The 12,020-nt window shown below is 47.2% G+C and overlaps 3 protein-coding genes across 3 annotated transcripts in view; 2 read left to right on the top strand and 1 right to left on the bottom strand.

The window, feature by feature from the left end:
- Positions 1–51: 51 nt before the first annotated feature.
- On the top strand, positions 52–1,941 carry LOC149329272 (transmembrane protein 138-like). Its single transcript, XM_089560182.1, has 4 exons — positions 52–223; positions 319–490; positions 1,297–1,393; positions 1,746–1,941. The coding sequence occupies exons 1-4, from the start codon at positions 99–101 to the stop codon at positions 1,853–1,855; spliced, it is 504 nt and encodes a 167-aa protein (XP_089416308.1). The 5' UTR covers positions 52–98; the 3' UTR covers positions 1,856–1,941.
- On the bottom strand, positions 1,924–11,321 carry LOC149329271 (NADH dehydrogenase [ubiquinone] 1 beta subcomplex subunit 2, mitochondrial-like). The gene is made up of 3 exons (XM_089560184.1): positions 11,149–11,321; positions 8,632–8,755; positions 1,924–2,088 (listed from the first exon to the last, which is right to left on the bottom strand). The coding sequence occupies exons 1-3, from the start codon at positions 11,232–11,234 to the stop codon at positions 2,017–2,019; spliced, it is 282 nt and encodes a 93-aa protein (XP_089416310.1). The 5' UTR covers positions 11,235–11,321; the 3' UTR covers positions 1,924–2,016.
- A 217-nt stretch (positions 11,322–11,538) lies between these two features.
- Positions 11,539–12,020, top strand: part of LOC149329270 (protein CIP2A homolog) — a 50,653-nt gene continuing 50,171 nt past the window's right edge. The window contains exon 1 of the mRNA XM_089560181.1: positions 11,539–11,868. Within this exon, the coding sequence (XP_089416307.1) occupies positions 11,767–11,868 (102 nt within the window). The 5' untranslated portion in view covers positions 11,539–11,766. The remainder of the gene's footprint in view (positions 11,869–12,020) is intronic.

The following is a 12,020-nucleotide window of genomic DNA, read 5'->3' as shown; positions in this document are numbered from 1 at the left end:
ACCATATGTATTTGTTCTGCGGTTCTATTATTTGGACTGTTGCGTAGCAACCGCTTGTACACAAGCGTGCGCGCTGTTTGGTTTCTCTTGTAGCAAATATGAATCGAAAGTACTCAAAGCTGATAATATGGCTTCAATTCGCTCTTTTAGTAATTGACATCGCGCTGAATGCTTTGCAAGACCTTTACCCGCATTCACTAGTCAAACTGCTGCTGCTAGCCATGTAAGAATGAACAACTTCTGCTTCAGCGCGAGCGAGATTCCGCAAAGTGCTCCCGGTTACGTTAATTCAGTCGCTCTCAAAACTTTCTTTCGCAGTGTGCAGGACTTTTGCATCGTGTTGAGCCTGCTGGTCATGTGCCTCACCATTTTCAATACCTACTCGTTCCAAGTCGGCGAATTCAGGGAGGTCATATTCAATTTCAAAACGCCGGTAGCTGTCAACCTTCTCTACCTGACGCTGTCGTTGGCGCTTCACGTGTGGACGATGGCAAGTTATAATCTCCACCAAAGACGCTTCATTATAGTGCTAGCTTCATGCTCTTTTAAATGGGCTCTGAAAGGGGTTCTCAATAAATGTGCGGTATTCATGGATTGTTAAAGAACGCCGCTTCACGGAGATTTTTTTTTTAATGCGTTTTGTAGAAGGTGAGTTATCTGTAGTCAAAATTTGAATTTCGTTGCACCTTTCCGACTTCTCTCGTCGATTTTTGCACACTCAAAGTCGGCATTCCACCGGCCACACAGCCGACGCGCGCAGGAATTCCTCCGGGGGCGGAGTTTCCTGACCCACCTGAGCGACGCTGCTGATTGGCCGCGGCCATGGCAGCTGTACGACGCCCGAATATAACCAATAGCCATTTTTAAACAAAATTACGCAAGAGCGCGCGACGGAGGAGTACGCGAGCATTCATGTGCTCGCCAACTTTCACGTGTTATTATGCATGGGGGTAGTCTGCTGAGTGTAGAAGTGTATCATTTGGCTCGGGTGTTCACGACGTGAAAATATAGCGATTGAGCGAGTTTACGTACTCTTCTCAGAACGCGTTTCAAAGCCCCTTTAAGTAATCTTCACAACAGCAAGACACAGCATACGAGACCTGAAATGTGACCATATGCTTTCACGTATTCAACTTCCAAAACTTTTTTTGATTTATGCAGAGTTTGAATAGATGGAGACCTTTTAAATACACTTGCTATTGACAGGAGTAAACTGCTAGTTCAAATGACCCGGATCTCTAATTAAGCGGGTTCAAATTTCACTTATGCATGTTTTTTTTTTTTTTGCCAACACAGGAAATGAACGAAGAAGGCAGGCCATCATCCAGACAATGCCGGCTATCACCGCAAAACACGGCAGTCGAAGTCGCTTTGTATACACTTCACAGATTTGGTAATTTTGAATGAATGACATTCTAGGTAGAAACAAGCGTGAAACGAATTCTAAATTTCACTGCACGCTTTTTTTTCAACTCTGTTGCCTGGCATTATGCAGTCATTATATCAGACGGATAAACTGCACCTATCATAACCCAATAGCCTGACCACAGAGAATACCTTTGATAGCTTTTCGCTGTATCAAACCAGACACGTCAGTTTGAAACGTCACTCCATCAGTTCTGGCATCCATAGCAAGGCTAAAAAGATCTTGCCAAGATCAAAAGAGAAGCACGCATGCGCTGAATGTTGTATTAATTTTCATTTGTTATGATTTGCTGACTATTTCTTTTTCTTCTCTTCTGCAGTGGCCATGCTACATTACTATTTCTACCAGAAAACTGCCTTTCTCATGGCTGATGACAGACTCTACCGTCCAAGCCGGAAGCCCACAACAGCCTTTGCAGTCACAGCATAACACCAAACATGATGGCATTGCCACCAGCGGTATTCTTCCACAAAGCAGAAATTCTGGACTCGACAGCATAAAACAACAAAATGATTCTCTTTATTTCTGTCCTACATCACCACCAGCCCTACGCAGATTTAAGACGGACGCCCGAGGGCAGCAGAGGCAATCTATTCATCGTCCTTGGGAATGCCGAGCTCTTCGTCCGTGAATGTGCTCGCAGGTGGTCGAAGGTAATGGCCCTGCAAAAACAAGCAAGCCGAGAAACTTGAAACGCCCTTCAACACTTCACAAGAACTTATCTAGTTTGTACGGTTGCATGCAATTTGAAGGTTATTGGTCTTGTTTTCAGGCAAACGAGACCAACAAACTTTTTTGTTGGTGTGACAGTCGTTCGGTTTACAATAGAAGTGGCGGTGCAGAACACACAAACTCAGCAGGTATCTATGCTCACATGTTTCACTCAGCCTTTAATCCTAGAATTTCAATCCTAGCAGGTTAAGCCTAAAATGATCACCTGCCATTAGCACCAGACTGCAAGCGCTTAGAAAGAAGGTTCTAGTGCCCACTGTAGTGTGCATTCAGCTACGGGGTGTTTTGCATCAGTGACACTTACTGGTTCCATGTTTCTGCAAAGGCACCAGTGTTTACGGAGTCAACTCTTGGCGATTTGAACTCCAAGAGGACCAAAATGTTTTAGTTTTTTGTAAAATTGTATTGTTTTTTTTTCCCCTGCTCATCCAACTCTTCTTTATGACACTAACAATGAGGCCATCAAAACATTAAATATATATATTGTCACGACCAGAAGAGCCGCGAAGGTAGGCGTCGGCAAGAACCCAAGACTGGGAGCCTTCTTTTAATTATAGAGCCAGCTTCCACGACACCAAAACAGAACAAGCGCGCCGCGAGAGGCCACCGCCGCTTCGTCGTCATCTTCGATTCAGCGCGGAGGCCGCGCGGCGCGTTAGGCGCGTGGCATTATTCCCCCCCGCGAAAGCAAACATCGTCTCGATGTGGAATGGGGTATGTACAGTGAGAGGAGGAGGAGAGAAAAACAAAAGAATAGGGGTGAGGTGAACTATACAACGTGCGCTAAATGAAATGCGGCGAGAGTCAAGGTCACACGTGGGGTAAGGGGAAAAAGGTAAGAAACACAGCGTGAACGCAGCGCTCAGTCACGCGAAAAGTACGGCTTTAAGCGCACTACATGCACAATTTCAGGCCGTTGACGCTGAGGGCCGACAATCACAGTTCCGTGGGGCACAACTTCGTAGTTGACGCTGTTCAGGCGGCGCAGGACTCTGTACGGGCCAAAGTACCTATTTATAAACTTTTCGCACAATCCCTTGCGGCGCACGGGTGTCCACACCCATACGTGGTCGCCGGGCTCGTAGTGCACGTCCCTGTGCCGAAGGTTATAGTGTCGGGCATCGGCGGATTGCTGGTCCTTGATGTGCAAGCGGGCCAGCTGACGGGCCTGCTCTGCTTGTTCCACGAAGTGGCCTGCTTCAGGGGGGAGCTCTGCGCCGCCATACGGCAGCATGGCGTCTAGCATCATGCGGACCTTTCTGCCATACACGAGACGGAACGGGGTGAACTGGGTGGTTTCCTGCGTCGGGATCGTATGGGGTCAGTTGCGGCGCCGGCACAGCTGCAGCGTCTTGTGCCCTGAGTGCCTGCCGGACTTCCTCGCGGATGACGCTGGTGACGGAATCGACACGAGGGGCAAAGGTGGCTTGAAGGTGCTGCAGCTCCTCGCGGACCACGGAACGGATGAGTTCGCGAAGGGAGTCCGGATTCGGCCTGGGTTCATGGTCGAACCGGTCCAACGTTGATAGAGTCGAAGTTTGACGCAGTTGCCGGTCGTACTGATGGGATCTCTGCTGCAGCAATTTCTCCATGTGCACGGCGTCGGCCAGAAACTCCGCGACGGTGTTGGGCGGGTTCCGCACGAGGCCGGAAAAGAGCTGTTCATTTACGCCGCGCATCAGGTGCCGCAGCTTTTTTTCTTCAGGCATGGCCGGATCGGCGCGATGGCAAAGACGCGTCACATCCTCGACGTACATGGCAACACCCTCATTGGGAAGCTGAATTCGAGAGGACAGTGTACGCTCTGCGCTCTCCCGGCGGTCGCTGTTGGCGTACGTACTCAGGAGCTGACGTCGAAAGTCCGGCCACGTAGAAAAAGTAGTCTCATGGTTTTCGAACCACGTTTGTGCGGAGTCTTCAAGGCTGAAGTACACGTTACGCAGCTTTGTAGCGTCGTCCCAGCAGTTAAAGGTCGCGACCCGTTCGTAGTGAGCCAACCAGTCTTCGGCATCTTCAAACAGGTCACCGTGGAAGGACTTAGGCGTGCGTGGAGTCTGAAGGGTGAGATAGGTGGGGCTGGCTGCAGGGACGGTTGTAGGCAGGGCGGGCAGTGGCGTCGCCATGAGTGGAATGGTAGTTGAAGGCGCGCTGACAACAGGGAGGGCCTCGGGGGACAGGCCTCGGATCCTCCGGCTGGCACGATGGACGGGGGTGGTCACAAGAGGCCGGCGCGTCGAGTCGTCCTCAGGAGTAGGGAGCATCGGTCGCACCTCCACCAGTGTCACGACCAGAAGAGCCGCGAAGGTAGGCGTCGGCAAGAACCCAAGACTGGGAGCCTTCTTTTAATTATAGAGCCAGCTTCCACGACACCAAAACAGAACAAGCGCGCCGCGAGAGGCCACCGCCGCTTCGTCGTCGTCTTCGATTCAGCGCGGAGGCCGCGCGGCGCGTTAGGCGCGTGGCAATATATACAGTCAGGGACAAAAGTCTCCGGACCACGTGTTCCTCTAACGAAGCCGATAGCTCTGCTGTTAGTCGGTGGCTGGAGACCATACTTGTGGAGGTAAAAGTTAAACTTTTTGTTCTTTCATCGCCACAAGTGCGGTCTCCAGCCGCTGTCTGATAGCAGAGCTATAAGCTTCGTTTGTGGAACACGTGGTCCGGAGACTTTTGTCCCCGACTGTACATATATATCTGATGCAGCCCAAGAAACATCTATTCAATAAATTACTGATTTCTACTACAATCCACTTTTTTTTTTTGACTCCCAACCGCCAGTTAATAGGGATTAAAGCTGGTGCGGTAGAATCTGTTGCTCTCATTGTCCAATGCAAGCACGGAGTGGTGTGTTGCGATAAGAATAAAATATAGCAGGTTAAGAGCCTGACAGAACATTCATGGTTGAATGTTCAAGTGAGTGCATATAAGTGACCAAGTTTAATAACAATCAAATGTCATAATATTGCTGCTAGTGTTAAAGAGAACCAATTCACTGGGCAGCTCCAGCAAAGCCAATTTGCTCGACGAAAGTGGCAGCAGCATGCAAAGTACGAGGTGAACAAAGGACTGCAACCTGAGCGATGGATTTTGCTGCCTGTTTTATACATGAAGATTCACACCCAGTAGTCTACAAATGCAGAGAATGCACAGCACACAAACTCAGTAACATGTAGGTGCAATACACAGTACATGTACAGGTGCAGCCGAAATAATACAAAGCACGCTTCTGTGCTCGAAGTTTTCTCACGCATACTGTATAGAAATATGGAGGTTTATTGAGATCCTAGGTGAGAGCACCAACTGTATTTTCAATTTCAATTCAATTCAATGTTTATTTTCCAACTCTAGGTTGGGGGGCACCTCAGCGAAAAAGCAGTTTCTCACTGCTTGAGAGTGCCGAGAACCCTCGCATACATCAGCAGGCGACAGTTTTAGCAGGAAGCTGCTTTACATGGAACATATTACCGGCATAAACACAGGCATAAACACAGGGATAAACACAGGTAGAAACACAGGTAGAAACGCAATATAAACGCAGGTATAAACGCAGGTATAAACACAGGTATAAACACAGGTATAAACACAAGTATAAACACAGGTATAAAGAATAGATATGTGGTTACCGAAATAACAGTGCAATCTCATGGTATTACCCGAGGGATACAATCAAAGCATAAAAAGGATTGTGTCAAGGTTTCACGAAATATTCGCGAACTTGTCTCCGAGTAGAAGTAGTGAAATCAGCACGCAGTTTTTCGTGTTTATTCAGCACAAAGGGAACCTGGTATGTAGGTGATTGCAGTAAGTATCTCGTGCGACGATGCGGTAGAAACCACATGTCTGAAGCACGGGTTCGGGGATCACTTCTTTGACTAGTTAAGCAAGAAGAAGCGGTTAAAAATGCTTTAAAATCTTCACTTGAAAAGAACAACGAGTAGACTAAGTGGAATTCAAAGACAGTCATCACATTGATAATGCCAAAATCTAAGCAGTGCTAAGCAGTGCACCAAATATGTTCTTATTAACGCGTTAGCACTAAAGACCCCATTATCCAGAGAATCCGGTTGACACTGTGAGCAAAAAATCACGAGCCTGACTCTGTCTAGGAGGCAGGTGGGCCACCTAGGTCATGTGACCTTGCAGCGTTGTCACAACCTGCCCACCGAATTGTGAGCAAACTGCCCACCATGGCAGGTGGCAGATAAATTAATGATTGGTCGCTCAGGAAGAGCAACCTGGGCAGCACCTGCCATCTCAGGGCAGTGGCGCATCGCTTAACCCCTGCACCACTGCGCCAGGAGGGGAATGAGGACTTCCGGAGGATCTATGAAGGTAAAGCAGAGAATGACCAATTCTGCATATATGGGAATTAACCCATTACGCGTCATACCCTTAAGTCAGAGCTCAAGTGTCTCCTCCAATTCTAAGGCGAAAGCCTTGAATGCCTCATCATTGTCGACAGAAGCTTGTCAGCAGGTGTCAAAATCTGGGGTGTCCAACCAGATATGTGAGACAGTTACTGCATAATTTCTTTTCCTCAAATACAATTTTCAGTTTCTTCATCACTGTTCTTTCACTCCCACTTCCTCCCTTCCTCTACAAACCAATGATGGGGTGTCCACCGAGATATGCCAGACAGTTGCTGCGTAATTTCCTTTCCTCAAATACAATTTTCATTTTCTTCATTATGGCCCCTCTTTCTTCTTTCACTCCCACTTCCTCCCTTCCTGTACAGATAATTACTGCCATTTCCTTTCATCAAAAACTTTGGAACGGGTGGTGGAGTGGATTCCCTGGCAGCACTACAACACGCTGTTGTGCTCGACTCGTAAAGGCAAAGCTTAAGTGTAATTAATTAGCAGTTAATTAGTATTCAGTCATCAATAAGTAATTAGCCATTAATTAGTGATTTGTCATTATGCAGTAATTAGTCATTAATTATGTGTGACATCATCCAGTGGTGACGTCACCAATGCCACACAGGCAGTCAAAGTGGTGCGAAAAACACTCACCTCTACGCACTTTAGACAGTCAAAGTGCCCCCTGAATTATTTTTCCTCTAAATAAGACACGAGATGAGTGTGATCACAGAGGCGTGCTCTGTAATGCTACGGCCACAACTGTACATGCACGCATACACACCACACACATGCACACGCCATCATTATTAGCTTAATTACGTTCACTGCAAGACAAGGAACCCTCTCAGTAAGCTCCAGTTAACCTTGTCCTGTGCCAGCCGCAGCCAAATTATCCCCACAAACTCCCTAATCTCATCCGTACACCTCGCCCCCGCTATGCTTGCCTTCCCTTGGAATCCAGTTTGTTACCCTAGGGGACCATCGGCTATCTTGCCTTTGGATTACATGCACTGCCCATGGCCATTTCATTTTCTTGCTACAGCATAGGATGTCACTAACTTGCAATTGTTCCCTTATCCATTCAACTCTTCTTTCGTCCCTCAATGTTACCGCTACCATTTTCCTTTTGAATGCACGCCAAATATATTTTTTTTTATTTATATGGAACATACTGCTAGCCTCTTTCGACGTTGTTGCAGGAATGGGTACATGTTGTTTTTCTTTTTTTTTTAGGTACATCACAAAAAAATTCACGAAAAAGGTTCACACAACTGAAATAACATTGTAAAAGGGATAATCATGGGATACACTTTCAAAATGCAAGACGCAGTATTAAACAACACAAAATAAAGCACAGAGTGAAAAAATATTTCTTCAAAAAAGTATGTGCAATGCCTTACTAAAAAGTTCAAATAAACAATTATGACAGGTGACAAAGAAAACTGCTTAGAGATTCAGAGCTAACAACCTTTGCAGGTAACATATTCCTTAATCGCTTGAGGAAAAAATGAATAATGAAAGGTGTCAGTATTGAATTTATACTCTGTTAAATGCTGTGAGTGTTTCATTCTGGTATTGCGTTTTGGTGAAGGAACTAATACACAAACACAGTAAACAAACTTTGATAGAACCTACATCAAAGCACGTTAGACCAACTCTTGCATGGGCCAAGTTGGGCGAGAAATTCAGCTCGTTATTTAACTTTGTACTGCCAAGCAATTTCTAGCACAAACTTCCCTCGCACAGAGACGCAGTCTGAACCCAACAAGGCAAACACAAGAACACACAGGGACAACAAGGTCAATGTCCAGAAAACTGCTGAGTGACAGCACACATGTATCCCAATACACGTCTCAACGAAGGCTGCAACCCATGCAGGGCAATTTCGCAACGTTACGCCCCCTTTCTTTTGAAATGCGAGCATTCCTCCATGCTTGCGGAACGCTCGAGATCGTGAGTCATTGCGCACAAAGGGTGACGAAGCATTATAGTTTACCATTTTTCACCGCTCCAGAACACTAGCAATATATGGCACACATGCTGCCACACACGTCCCAACAAGAGCTATCATTTGAAAAGGGCATCCATGGACAGCTGCCCAGCCACACATACCAGAAGGTGGTCAGGCTCTGTGAAGAGGTGGTAGAAAATCCACCACCATGCAATCGTCATGATGCCATCCGCAAGTCTTGAGTCCCGCGGGTCTATTTCGATGCCCTCGCGGTACACCCAATTACTGCGAGAAAGAAGAAAGAAATGCTGAGGGAGCAAGCGTGCAAAGTGACACAAGTTTCAGTCATCATCATCAGCAGCAGCCTGACCACGCCCACGGCAGGGGCCTCTCCCACGTCTCTCCAATTAACCCTGTCCTTTGCCAGCTGTGACTACCGTATCCCCGCAAGCTTCTTAATCTCATCCGCCCACCTAACTTTCTGCAGCCCCTTGCTATGCTCGCCCTCTCTTGGAATCCACTGCGTTACCCTTAAGGACCAGCGGTTATCTTGCCTTCGTGTTACATGCCCTGCCCAAGCCCATTTCTTCCTCTTCATTTCGACTAGGATGTCATTAACTTGCGTTTGTACCCTCACCCACTCTGCTCGCTTCTGGTCTCTTAACGTCACATGAGCCATTTTTCTTTCCATATTTTTTTGCCTCCATGTTTCTGCCCCCTAGGTGAGTACTGGCAAGTTTCAGCATCGGCTGTTAAAAGGACGCTGCGAACAAAATAAGGTAAAGCTGGCACGTGATGACAGTATACCGTATTCTCGCGACAAAGAGGCCCATATCACTGGAAATGAAACTAGTGTTACCCAGAAAAGGCCAAAAAAAGGCGTCGGTGATTATTTCACTCTACCTGCCTCCCCCCCCTCAAAGTCTTCGGATCAAGTCAGAAGTGAGGAGCCTCCATTCTTCAATTCCAATCCCCAGAAACACCACCTATTTATTTATTTCAAAATACTGCAGGCCTATGTGGCCCAAGCAAGAGGGGCAAACAACATAACAATCACACACAAAGAAAAGAAAAGCAACACACAGCATCATTCGGTGATAAAAAAGGGATAACCTGATAACAAAAGGGATAACCTACCAGTGCCTCCTCACCACACCCCTTCGCCACCCATCCAACTTCACTACACCACCCACCCTCTACCAGAAGCACACGCAGCAGCGCACCGAGAAAGTGACACAGAAATTGAATTCTCAAGACGGAGTGAGAAAGCCCGCTGCCAGGATAAATGTGGGAGAACATTAGCAGATGAAATCTGTATAGGAGACTTTGGTTTTGTGGAATAGTCCAGAGATAGAAAGCATATGCAGCTTGGACACTGGCTGGACATTGGCACGGCCTATGTGAAGAAAAGCAGAGTTGGGTAGCCAGACTGCACAACAGTGCTCAACGACAAGAAGAACACGGGCAGTGTAAAGGTCTTGGAATGCACGAGGAGGCATGTTCGCATGACGTGGGTGATGAATCTCAGCATGCATTTGGATTGCACAAGTCTGAGGTGTACATAAGGCGAAAAGGAGAAGCGTGCACCCGCTCAATGCTGAGCACTGTCACGGTGGTCATGTGCCGAAGGAGCCAGCTTCCAAGGTTTAGGTTTGGTTTATTGGGGTTTAACGTCCCAAAGCAACTAAGGCTATGAGGGACACCATAGTGGAGGGCTCCGGAAATTTCGACCACCTGGGGTTCTTTAATGTGCATTGACATTGTAGAGCACACGGGCCTCTGGAATTTCGCCTTCATCAAAATTCAGCCACCGCTGCGAGGATCGAACCCGCGTCTTTCAGGTCAGCAGCCGAGCGCCGTAACCACTGAGCCACCGCGGCGGGGTAGCTTCCAAGGGTCAATGCTGGTGGCATGTGGCGAGGGTTGAGAAAGTCATTGTAAAAGACTTTCTGACATTTATGGGGCAACTGGTGCTCCTTTACCCAGGAGCAACAGATGTTTAGGTCGATTGGAAGAGCCGAATAGTATGCTAAGGTGTGAAATAGAAACTATAGATGATAACTATGAGATCCATTAGTATAAGTTAAGGCATTTTAAACTTTCCATGGAACCCAGCTTGGTGTTGCTTAAAAAACACTGCACAATACATACAGTTCTTTGCATCCGTTCCAATGGCGTTCGTTACAACCACGGAGGAAGGGTTACAATTAACGCATATTAACATGCGGCCTCGTGTCCTTAGAGTAAACTTTTTTGGCATATTCCGCTGTTCTAAGTTTCAGACAGCTTTTGGAAAGTGCATAGATAAACAAGGGAAGAAATGAGAACACAAGATTCTCATCTTTTATTATTTCTTGCTATTCGACATATCGCTGTTACATCTGGCACATTTTTGTTGTTTTTTCGGCCGTACACAAAAACGATCACGGAAAAGTGCACGACTTGCCGGGACACGGGCGCTCCGAAGAGTGCGGCCACAGACTCGCGCGTTCAACCTAAGAGTGGAACACCCTATACACACGTAAAGCAGAAGTATTTTTTCTTGAGTCCTGAAAGTGACCACGATGTGAAGCAAAGAAAAGCGAAGAATGCGAGGCAGTTTCTGGGGAGAGGTACGGAGGCCCGAGGCTGCCCTGCCGAGCAGCCGGACTTTCGCCGGATATTGTGAAGAGACTTACCCGCCGCTGTGTCTTACGCTCGTACGAGTGACAGGGACGATGGCAGAACGGGATCTGACCGCTGTTCTAACCAGGGCACCAATCATTCTGCCCAAAACTGAAACTTGACCTTGCACCGTTAACTACAGCTGCACAATTTGCAGCCGCCACGGCCCTCCTGCAATTTCGCAGGCTTGTCCCTTTTGCACCTATCTTTTTTGTAAATAAAAATAATTTATTATATATTTAAAACACACAAAATGCTCAAATTATTAAATATTGTTGACTTTTAATTCATTTATTATAAAATATTTATTTAAATTTACGTTTCTTTCAAATTGGAAGGTTTGCAGCGCTCTTTGCAAGCATCTGCTAAAGCCATGGCTAAAGCTTTGACTTCAAGATTCGAGCTATCTTCGAGCTATTCGAGCTAATCTTGGAGGCGGCGGAAGTGCACAGTTGCGTCACGGTCGGTCCTGCTCTGTCGACCAATCACGGAATTTTAGCGTGACAATCCGGTGTTTTAAATCTGTTAAACGGTTCACGAACGCGTGATGCGCTGTTGCGTGTTGTTTTGGTGCTGCGTTGATGTGACACCCACCTACACCGTCGCTTGGCCGCTCTGACACGTTGCACGCGATGGAAGTCGCCGACGTCGCCAAAACGTTCGTGCAGTCGTGTACGCTCCAGCCGAGTCACGATGAATCCACAGCGTCGTCGTGCACGCATCGACAGCTTGACGTGAGTCCTTTCTCGCAACCTTTGCTCGCGTAGGTCATTGTACCTCAACGTTCCGTACAGCTTGCAGGGTGCAACTTACATCATGTGGCTAACTTTTCAGCATAGGCGTGGATAACGTGAGTCAACGCGAATGCACAAATGGGGAAAATGAG

This window comes from Amblyomma mixtum, chromosome 9, assembly GCF_055824585.1.
Source record: "Amblyomma mixtum isolate Tamu chromosome 9, ASM5582458v1, whole genome shotgun sequence".
In the NCBI taxonomy this organism is placed as follows: Eukaryota; Metazoa; Arthropoda; class Arachnida; order Ixodida; family Ixodidae; genus Amblyomma; species Amblyomma mixtum.
Note: the sequence above shows the minus strand (reverse complement) of the source record. Positions and strands in the feature narration are given on the sequence as shown.